At 41.3% G+C, this 11,173-nt stretch overlaps 1 protein-coding gene across 1 annotated transcript; it reads left to right on the forward strand.

The window, feature by feature from the left end:
* Positions 1-2,095: 2,095 nt before the first annotated feature.
* rmnd5b (required for meiotic nuclear division 5 homolog B) lies at positions 2,096-8,858 on the forward strand. Its single transcript, XM_071916476.2, has 10 exons — positions 2,096-2,145; positions 3,241-3,417; positions 3,647-3,789; positions 3,876-4,013; positions 4,197-4,297; positions 4,909-5,075; positions 6,380-6,545; positions 7,218-7,320; positions 7,419-7,573; positions 7,894-8,858. The coding sequence occupies exons 2-10, from the start codon at positions 3,279-3,281 to the stop codon at positions 7,955-7,957; spliced, it is 1,176 nt and encodes a 391-aa protein (XP_071772577.1). The 5' UTR covers positions 2,096-2,145; positions 3,241-3,278; the 3' UTR covers positions 7,958-8,858.
* Positions 8,859-11,173: the final 2,315 nt, after the last annotated feature.

Raw genomic sequence — 11,173 nt, forward strand, 5'->3', positions numbered from 1 at the left:
CAGCCCCCATTGAAGGTTAGGATAATATATCAGTAATGTCAAGGGGTTGAGAGATCTCACTCATAACACAGGGAAATCGACAAGGTATCTGATGTATAGCATAGTAAATATGTCTTTTGGTCTGCTCTTTTATCTGAATCGAATCCTTAACCCCGGCTGTGTTAGTGCCATGCTCTACCCACTGAGCTACACAACACTATATAATTGCTTTCCACCATTAATTCTGGCTAAAATCATCAGTGGTGTTAGACTGATAATGACCCCTGATCCCCTTACAAAGATATAAGTGATCTTACACTTAGTTCCTTTCAATGTAGGCTCTAATGGCATGACAGACATGGTTCAGCTTCCCCCTGAACTCTTAACAGGCACTAAGGAGAGAGTGGTTGCTATGGTATCGTTTAGTACTCCTACAGTTAACTGCCCTACACTATTTTATGATGTGTTATAAATACACACGGATATCAACATGGAGATATCATGGAGGTCTATGAACAAACATGGAGTAAAAGTCTCTCACATAGCTATAGAGAATAGTAAATAACTACTAGGTGAGATGGGAGAATATGCGTGCATGTGCGTGGTGGTTATGAGATTCTGTGTACAAATGTGGACAAAAAGTGGTGATAATTTGAACCTCTGGGGTTATGGCGGCACAGAGGGCTTGTGAAGGACACAGAGGGAAAGAATGATGGGCACCTCAGCAATGGGGAGCTTTAGTTTACATCATTGATAGATTAGTCACAGCAGCCCCCTCATATCCAAAGACCTCACCCACTCAGTAATGCAACACGCCACCAAGCCATACCTAAACAATAAGCCGGGCATCTATCCGCCAGGAGGTCCGTAACCCCATGCCATACAAATGAGGTGGCACACAAATGTACAGTAACCTTTTGGGTAAATCAAAGGCCTTGGCAGAGATACTGATGTTCAGTGTCCATAGCAAAATAACATGATGGGCAAATGTCAAATGCTGTCTGGCACAGCAGTTCCTTAGGTGTGACAATAAATAAACATAATTTCCTTCTTTGAATTCATAGCGGCTTGTTTATCTGCTGGGGTCCTATCTTTGGGTCGTGCTGCTAAACAAGCGTCCAGTCTCATGACAGGGTATTTAACAGCCAGTATTTATGACAAACAGTAAGAATATAAACCTAAGATCACATTTCAAATCTGTCTTTTTTGAACTGACCTACTTGCCCTCTTTAGAAAGTGATTGTACATCCTAACACTGCTAGGATATAATATTAGCTATATTTTAATGTTATGGTTATTCTTATAATCAGATAGTAGAGGAATTATATTAAGTGACAAGTAAAATGCACCTGGTATTCCTGACAATGTTACATATAGGAACTAATAGAATAAATCTTCATAGAAATCTCAGCCAAGTTCTTCTTCTTGGGATTGGAGCCATGCATTTCTCCTTGACTGTATAAGGATATTAATTCAGTAATCTCTATTAAGTAAAGACCATGCATGCACCTAGCCTCATTTATCCTTATATCAAAGATCAAAATTAGGCTACTTGCAGTCACTATAGACTTGTGCAGAACTTTGGACCTGGACCCAACTCAGCTATGATGGTCTGTTTCATGGTTTGGTGATAAATAATAGCCCATAAGTAAAGAGAGAGGTTGTTAAACTCATTTTAATTCTTAAAATGCATTATTTAGGGTGATACATATGTGACACACGTGAAACTCTTACCTTCTGCTCTAGGCCTAGCCTACATGGTGGGGTGGGATCACGTCTCATTGGGAATCCCCCTGGAAATGGGCCAGCTTCATGATCAGTGCAGTAGGCTACATAGTGCAGAGAAGCATTATAGGAATACTTGTACAATAAATTAACCTAATTACCATATAATTTCAGATGCACTGCCACCTGGCGTTGCTCTAATCTGTGAAATAATTGCTTTGTTGGAATTTGCAGAAGCTAAATTTGATTCAAGCGCAAATCAATATGGCACGCTGAGAGCGATGAACTTGCATGTCTCACAGCAAGGAGCTTTTATTGTGAAATCCGCAGAAGAGGCAAAATGCGACACAGGAAGATCCGCATCAGGACGACTGGTGGCGAAGTGTTGTCATAACAGGCAAGTGGCTAACGCTAACGTTTGCTAACTGGTTAGCAAGATAGGTGAGTGGTGTTTATTTAAATGTCTTGGTCTTAAATTTAAGTTAAATAGCCACAAATATTTAAAGTGTTGAAAAAATACAAAATAACGACAACGAGCAGGTTGTCATTCTGTCTTAAAATCATTTGGCCCTTGTCAATCAGCAGCTGGTTAACATCAACTAGCTAGCTGCTAGCGATGGCGAGCTTTTGTGGTTAGCCAGGGACTGTGATGCCGTTTGTTTATGTTAGCAATACGACAGCTTATTTTCGGAATGTAACGTTACCGAATTGTAATGTATGGTAATTTGCCGTACAACCTATTTCCCACTGTGATTGTTCAATTTAAAAAGACGTAACATTACATTTCAATGGGACTACCGAAACCCAGCTAACGTTAATGTTGGCTAGCTCTCGGGGTGGACATTTTCTGTGTACTGCTAACAAACAGCAATTTCTAGCAAAGATTACTGTTAGCTATCAATGATTATAGGGGCTGCTAACACGTTAGCAAGGGGTTTTGTCTGCAGGCAGCTCAACTATAGTAGCCGAATGACAGTTTCTTTTGTTACATGAATTGCTACGTATTTTGTAATTGTATATGGTAGACTCAAACCATAGCATAGACTGATTACATTTGATACAGTTGAGGCCTTGCTAGCTGTTAACAATATTACATCAGGCCTAGCAAACGGTCAAGCAAACTTTTTATCAAGGCAGCATTGGTTAGGTTTGTGTTGGTAGTCTCTCTTGTCATGATCAAAGAAGGATGCTATCAAAGGGCAGTTAGATCATTGTCATTACTTAGACCAGATGGGCTGATTGCTTCAAGAGACAGTTGATATATGTTTTAAGGGGTTGTAAATGCTAAGGATATGATATTACTTTTTCCAGACACCGCAGACAACTGGTAGGTGAAACTGAAATCACATGGGAAGCCACATCCTATTAAGCCCCAAACAATTATCTTGAGATTTTCTTCAGTGTCATGTCCAATATGGCATTATTTGTACCATCACATGACTGCAAATTATACACCTGTGATCACTTGCAGTGAGGACAATAACATTCACAACATTCACACCAGTTTTGAACTGTTTTGTTTTCTCTTAAACCTAGGTGTTGGTGTTGTGTGTATGAGTGTTCCAGTCTGAACCATGGAACAGTGTGCATGTGTGGAGCGGGAGCTGGAGAAAGTGCTCCATCGCTTCGTCATGTATGGCCACCAGTCTGAGGAGAGGCTAGACGAGCTCCTGCGCAGTGTCTGTGAGATACGGGGACAGCTGGTCGCATTTGGTAAGAAAAACTAATGCTCATAAGTTGACTGAACAGGTTGCACCACAGTAGTGCGAGTAGTGATTGAACTGAATTGAATTTTAAGTGTTGTAGTAGTTTTCCCCCCATCAGAAAGTGCTTTGTTCTTCATGCGAAATCAGTGCTGCGTCAGAAGTAATCCGACACAATGATGAGTCGCAGTTTATTGTAGATATGCATAGTGAAAACCTTGTCTCTTTCTCTCTTTCAGGAGTACAAGACGCAGACTTATCAGTCTTATCTCAGACTATGGCACAATGTTGTAAGAATATCAAAGAAACGGTACAGATGCTTGCCTCCCGACATAAGGACATTCACGGCAGTGTGTCAAAAGTGGGCAAAGCCATTGACAGGGTAAGGGCAGGTAGTAACTGTCTGACATTTTACATTTGGCATACATATATTTGATTTTTGTGTGTTTTTGGTCTACTTCACTGCAGAATTTTGATGCAGAGGTAAGTGCTGTGGTGGCAGAGACAGTGTGGGACTCCCCAGAGAGACAGAAATACCTGAGTGAGACCATTGTGGAGCACCTGTACAGACAAGGGATGCTCAACGTAGCAGAGGATCTGTGTCAGGTAAATCATCTGAAAACTTTCACACAGATGTTTTTGGTGTAAACCTAGCCTGAATGCCCTCAAGATGTTTGATTTATGAACTGCAGAAACATCTTGAGGCCATAAAGGCTAGCGTAAACCTTTGTTTTTGTCAAAGGAATGATTGTAATAGCTCTTTATTAAAATGCTATATCTTGTTTCTAGGAGTCTGGAGTAGTTATAGATATGAGTATGAAGCAGCCTTTCCTGGAGCTGAACCGGATCCTGGAGGCTCTAAGGATGCAGGACCTCAGACCAGCACTAGAGTATGTTTTCTTTTTTTCCCCTACTTTATCTGTGTCTACTCATTAAGCTTCTTGGTATAGAGACACTTTAATCAGTTGACTTGGACTATTAAGCACTCTTGCATAGATAAAGACGAATATACATCGGATACTTTACTAATCATTATACAACTGGCAGTTTCAGCAATCTGATTAGTGAAAGACACATTCCAGATGTAATTCTACACAGCTAGCAAAGCATTGCTAGCTGTGTTTTATTGGTTGCCATGCCAACTCCTATGTTAATCACGGAGGTAGTTGGTGATTTATTTTTGCTTTCTTCTGTGTTTTATTCTTATGTATTATACCTCTATGAATATAACAGTAACACCCTAAAGGGAGTTCTTTGTTGCAATATATAAAGTTACCAATGCGGTTTTCTTCATAGATAAGAATAAAAAACAGGGGAAATCAATAAAGATCTCTAACTAGCTTCATGATTACCATAGGAGTTGACATGGCAACCAATAAAACACAGCTAGCCATGTTGCTAGCCATCAGATTGCTCAGCTGAAACCGCCTGTTGTATAATGATGATTATAAGACAGTGTGTACATGGCTGACTGTACCTGCTCATGTCTGTACGTTCTTAGGTGGGCAGTGACGAATCGGCAGCGCCTTCTTGACCTGAACAGCAGTCTAGAATTCAAGCTGCACCGCTTGTACTTCATCAGCCTGCTCAACGGGGGCATCAGCAACCAACTGGAGGCCCTGCAGTACGCCAGGCACTTCCAGCCCTTCGCCTCTCAGCACCAGAGAGGTAGGAAATATACAGTGCCAGACTTCATGGAGTTTCTCCAGACTTTCACAAGATCAAAAGTTGTCCCCTGTTATGTTTGCAATGTTGAGATGGTGCTATATAAGGTTAAATCCTTTCAATATTTTCCCTTTACTTATGCCTGACGCCTTTACTACTCGTTTTGCATAAAGTCTTCAGGCTACCATATACAGGAGGTGGACAAAACACTGGAAACACCACATGAAAACTAAATCGTAATTACAAACACAGCTACACAGGCAAGGCATGAATGGAAACTTGCAAAATAATTAAGGGGAACTGTCTTGAAAATCATGACAACATATGCCACACATGGACAAACTGCATTGTCAAACAGGGAGACGTTGGTAGATGGTCACTTAACAGGATACTTGCTAAAAACCTCAAAACTACAACCTCAAAAGTTGCAAAATAATTAAGGGGAACTGTCTTGAAAATCATGACAACATATGCCACACATGGACAAACTGCATTGTCAAACAGGGAGACGTTGGTAGATGGTCACTTAACAGGATACTTGCTAAAAACCTCAAAACTACAACCTCAAAAGTTGCAAAATAATTGAATAAGCACCTGTGACACAGTCTTAGCAAAAGCTGTAGGCTACATTGTGAGCTTCACAAAGGTATTTATGGCAGGCCTGCCACTCAAACCAGTTGTATCCAAGGCCAACACACAAAAGCGCAAAAACCTGAACCCCTTCACAATGGAAGAAAAAATTGTCTAATGAGTCATGTTTCACCCTTTTTCCTACATCTAGATGGGTTTACATTTGGAGAAAGCCAAAAGATGCCTTCAATCCACAATGTATGTGGCCAACTGTTGAACATGGTAGTGGATCTGCAATGGTATGGGCAGCCATTTCATGGGTTGTCATTAAGTCAACCCAACAACATCTGCCACACATGAATGATTGCTCTGCTCCTATGGTGCAAACACTGTTTGCTCACAATGTTCCCTTATTCCAAGACGATAATGCACACCAGGATGAAGTCAAACACCTTCCATGGCCTCCCCAGTCACCAGATCTAAACATCATTGATCCTTTTATGGGAAGTTCTGGAGCGTAGAGTGCGAAGTAGATTTCCCCCTCCTTCATCCCTCAATGAACTGGAGGCCAGTATCCCCCTACACACAGTTCAGGACTTGTATGACAGCAACCAAGGAGGATTGAAACTGTTCTGAAGGCAAAGGGTGGCCCTTCTCCTTATTAGATCCTTCATATTCATATATTGTTTGGTGTTTACATAATTTTTTCCACTCCTGTATTTTCTCTGTTCCTGCAGATATTCAGATCCTGATGGGCAGTTTGGTTTACCTGCGTCATGGCATTGAGAACTCTCCGTACCGCAGTCTGCTGGAGACAAACCAATGGGCGGAGATCTGCAACATCTTCACCAGGGACGCGTGTGCTCTGCTGGGCCTCTCCGTAGAGTCGCCCCTCAGTGTCAGGTCAGAAAACCATCAACACCACACACCACGCTACCCCTCAGTTCTGATACATTTAAAATATTTTTTTCCATTTATAGCAAAATTCAGATTATTATATTATTATTAGATTATTATAGCAATTAATTGATTTGTCAGCTCAAGAGGAAATATGAACAGTGCCGTTGGATCTTTGTCATACAGTAGATGGATAGAAACTAAAACTTATGTTCACACTACTCCTGCGCTTGAGCTAACATTGGCCAATCCTAATGCTGTGCTAACGTAACAGATACTGTCAAGATGCTCTGCCCTATTTCACACTGGGATCTTTTGTTTTCACATGCTCTGAGGTTTTATTTTCAGAGGCTGTACTTGGCTGTACTTTAGACTTTGTTTTGAAAGATTGCTTGAGGGCTCATCATCCCCCGAACTACCATGTGCATCAGCCATTTTCAAAATACATAGACAAAGTGAGAGAAGAAGTAGGCTAGAGAATCTGATGATGAATCGACAATGGGCAAATAATATTTGATATTCGTCATTTGTCAACTTTGTTGATAATGTCAAATAATTGTTGCCCTAGTTCAGACTTTGCAATTGCCAACTATTGCGAGTCTTGTTGAAGCCTATGTGCTTTGTAGATTTCAACTGCAGTCACATTTTATCAGTCTGACCGTGTCTGTTTCTCCTCAGCTTTGCGTCAGGCTGCATGGCCTTGCCAGTGCTGATGAACATCAAGCAGGTGATAGAGCAGAGACAGTGCAGCGGCGTCTGGACACACAAGGATGAGCTGCCGGTAAGTCCCTTTGGTCTTTTAATTCCCACCCAGCGCTGATCCTCCACATGCATTCCTCCTAACCGTGCAATTAATGCACATCTTGTGTATACATGTAGATTGAAATTGACCTCGGGAAGAAGTGCTGGTACCACTCTGTGTTCGCCTGCCCCATCCTCCGGCAGCAGACCTCAGAGAGCAACCCCCCCATGAAGCTCATCTGTGGCCACGTCATCTCCAGAGATGCCCTCAACAAACTGACTAACGCTGGGAAGTAAGTCGGCGATGCAACCGAAAGGTCACAGGTTCAATCCCTACAACACCCATGTGCTGTAATGTCCTGGAGCAAGACACTAAACCCTCCAATCAATCATTGTAAATTACTCTTGATAAGAGTGTCAGCCAAATGTACATAAATGTAAATAAATGTCCCTCCTAAATATGAGCAAAATGATCAGGGCTTTTTTGTGTAGGTAGTGCAGTAGTTATCCTTGGCATTTTATGTTTTTGAAGTTTTGCCTGAAAACTTAAGTTCAGGATCTACATATTCTGACATCCTGCTCTGCTCCCCTCACCCTCCCCTCTCATCCTCAGGTTGAAATGCCCATACTGCCCCATGGAGCAGAATCCGTCAGATGCCAAGCAGATCTACTTTTGATACCATTCGCTCTCCTCAAGAGTAAGGCTGAAGTTCCCTGGAGCTCCTTGCGTTTCCAGGACCATTTGCTCTGGCCCCCTCCCTCTGCCCCTGGCCCCTGGCCTGTTATTATAAGCATCAAGGTTTTATCCCAGTGCTCCTCTGGACAGCCTTGGCCATCCCTAACCCACCTTGGACCCTCCAACTTCTTAGTGTACAGAGACCAGTAGGGATGGTCCAACTACAACCTGTAGTAGAGTGAGGAGTCTGTCAGTAATGAGAACAACCTTACAAGGAAGCACCTCAGAAAAAGGATCATTCATTGAAACTCATTTGCAAATGCCTGCAAAGTTATAGGCTTATCCTTTTAAAGTATGTACTGCTTTATAGTGTTTGTTTTCTTGGTTTTATCGACTGTTTGAGTTGGCTTATGGATGACTGCTTCTTTTTTTCCCTTTTTAAGTTTTTTTTTTTGACAGAAGCAGCTGAATGATTATGAATGGGTGTAGAGTGGGAATATGGTATGGTTAGACAGTTTCTGATTTCAGGATAGTATTTAACTTCTATTATAACTGAGAAAGCCTCTGAGAAAGTATATTCAATTATAAATTGTATCGAAGGTTTGTCATTTGCTGGTGGAGGGGACAGTAAAGGTCTATCTTGAATCGAACACTGATTGTGAAATGTGACCCATTTCTCCTCCGTAATGTAATAAAGGCCTCACGTAGTTGAAAGTCACTGTCGGCTGATGAATCAGTTTGATCAATAGAACGATTAACTCATCAATGGTGGAACAGCTTTTTTGTGACTGACTGCACCAGCAAGAATTTCCTCATTATGGAAGCCATGTGTCTTGTTCTATGTATGTATTTAACAAATACCACAAAAAGAAAACAAAAAATATATACTACTGTGAAATGTGCTTTGTTTCTATTTTTCATTGCAAGAGCCACGAAGGCTCGTGTAAGATAGTAAATTAAAGTGAACAGCAACGCCCGTAATCAACACTACTGCATAACTTTCAGTACTAATGATTCAACAAGACCCATCACAGCTGTGCCATTGTCTCACTCAGTCCTGCATTGTGTATCCTGAGCTTGCACACGGTGTGATTTGGAGATGTATAGTGGTGTGACGGTAGCCGTATGGTCTAACTTGCAGTGACTGTAGGCTTGTGATTCAGCTTTACTCGTTATGGGCGGGGAAATCCTCTGATCATTGTGGCTTTTGTTTAATATATATACACATAAAACGCCTCTGCTGCATAGGTTTGGCTTTCATTTGAGATTAATTCAGAATAGAAACATTGAAATCCATACATTTCCTCAGGGCTCATTGTAACAATACACAACACACTGCAGTTTGTTTTGATGGAAAGATATACCTTTATATAGGGAGTCTTGAATCAAAGACTACACATATTTGGCTATCAGGGCTGTGCACTTTCAAAGTTTGTAGTAAATTGGGTGTTTGGCTCTTGGAATTTGTATATATTAATCAATTGAAGTATCAAAGTACACCTGGGGAAAGTGTGCCACAAGGTCCAAGCCATTTGGATGTATAGTTTATGTACATATTCCATACTAATAGTGCAAGTTCCCGATGTCCTCTTGAAAATGGTGATGTCACCTCACACTTGTGAGGCTTATTTGTTCAGCAAGCACTGCACCAGCATAGCTCACACTGACAATGCAACATAACTCACTATCACTGGTTTTAAGTCAGAATTTCAGATGAACAATGTCATTTTGTCTTTATTTTCTAAAATTTCAGTTTTATTTAGTTTGAGTAAAAGCACACAGTTTGTGTGAAGTTTCACTGAATTTCCTCTTCATGTTTTCTTTCTTTGGTTGACAATCATTCATTGCTTCTTTGAGTATTCTTCAGATAGACTGCTAGCCCTCCATACTTCTGTCGTATAATTTTTGTTGAATGTTTGCATTTCCTGCTTTTGTGTGTTATGCAAGTTTTATTGTAAATATTTATCCTCTAACATGTTTCATATACTTGCATCTGAAAATAAAATAAAAACTTTATACTCCATGTCAGTTTTGGAGTCCTGTACTGGCATTTAGTGGTTGATTGCGCTTATATTAGAAATGGTGGTTCGTTGGCCTTTTCTTCCATTTATCACCACTTGATGGCGCTGTTGCTGTATTATCACTACTTGAACTGAATGGCCCACAAGTACACAAGATCTCAAGGCAGAGATTTTAATTTGAAAAGGAGTTTCACAACCAGGAACCCCTTTTTTTTATCATGAAATGAAATGACACAGTAATATTTAATATCTTCTAATCACCTTGTGAGCTCATCAGGTAAACTGGACGGATGGCACTGAGCGCTGCAGCCGTCCTGCTGAACAATAACATGCAGTGTGAGGTAAGAATCTTTTCTCATCCCACTCCAGTAAATCACTCGACCTGTTCTACACACCCATGTGAGCTGTGCAGTTATATTAAGCCCCAGTTTATGTAATGTATTAAATGCCTAGGTAAGGGCCTTGTGAGTCAACCACAGCTCATAACTATTCAGATTATTACCCCACATGAAAAATGTATCTGTACATGGACTCATATGTGTCCTCTCTCGCAATTTGATATGATACTCTCACTTGGGCATACACAGACACGCGCAGTATGTTAGATTCCCCTTGAAAAAACACCATTTTGTCAAGCGTTCAACTTTCATCCCTGCCAAGTTCTCCCTGGCACTCCTCTCTAGTGTGTACTTTGATGGTTTCCATAGAGGTGCTTATTCCCTGAGCAAACAAAGATCCTCCCATGTCTCCATCTCAGCTGACCTTCCACCCCTGGTGTCCATATTGAGTTAGAAGGTATGTAAGGGTTGACCAGGGTTGAGCAGGCAGGGCCGAAGGGAGAGGCTGAGATAAGGATCCGAGGCTAAACCTCTGAAAGCCATATTAGTCCCAAAAGCCTCCACCACTCTGTTGTTCGCACCGTCATAAAGCCCTTGTCCCTGGATTTTATTGGCACGCTCAGTGGAGATTTTATCCCCTTCAGAGCAGGCAGGCATCTGAGCCCTGGGGTGGATGTCACCAGTTATAAAGCACCTCTAACATTTTGACAAGTGATTTCTAGCAAGTTTAATTCAGTTCAGCCTAAGATAGATGAACAGGCCTATGTAGTATGTTGCTGCTTCCTGATGGCAGCGAGGCGAGCACCAATCCAACAACAGCTTTTACACCACTTGATAAATGTTTATTATGAATCCAGA

This window comes from Centroberyx gerrardi, chromosome 16 (assembly GCF_048128805.1).
Source record: "Centroberyx gerrardi isolate f3 chromosome 16, fCenGer3.hap1.cur.20231027, whole genome shotgun sequence".
NCBI classification, from domain to species: Eukaryota; Metazoa; Chordata; class Actinopteri; order Beryciformes; family Berycidae; genus Centroberyx; species Centroberyx gerrardi.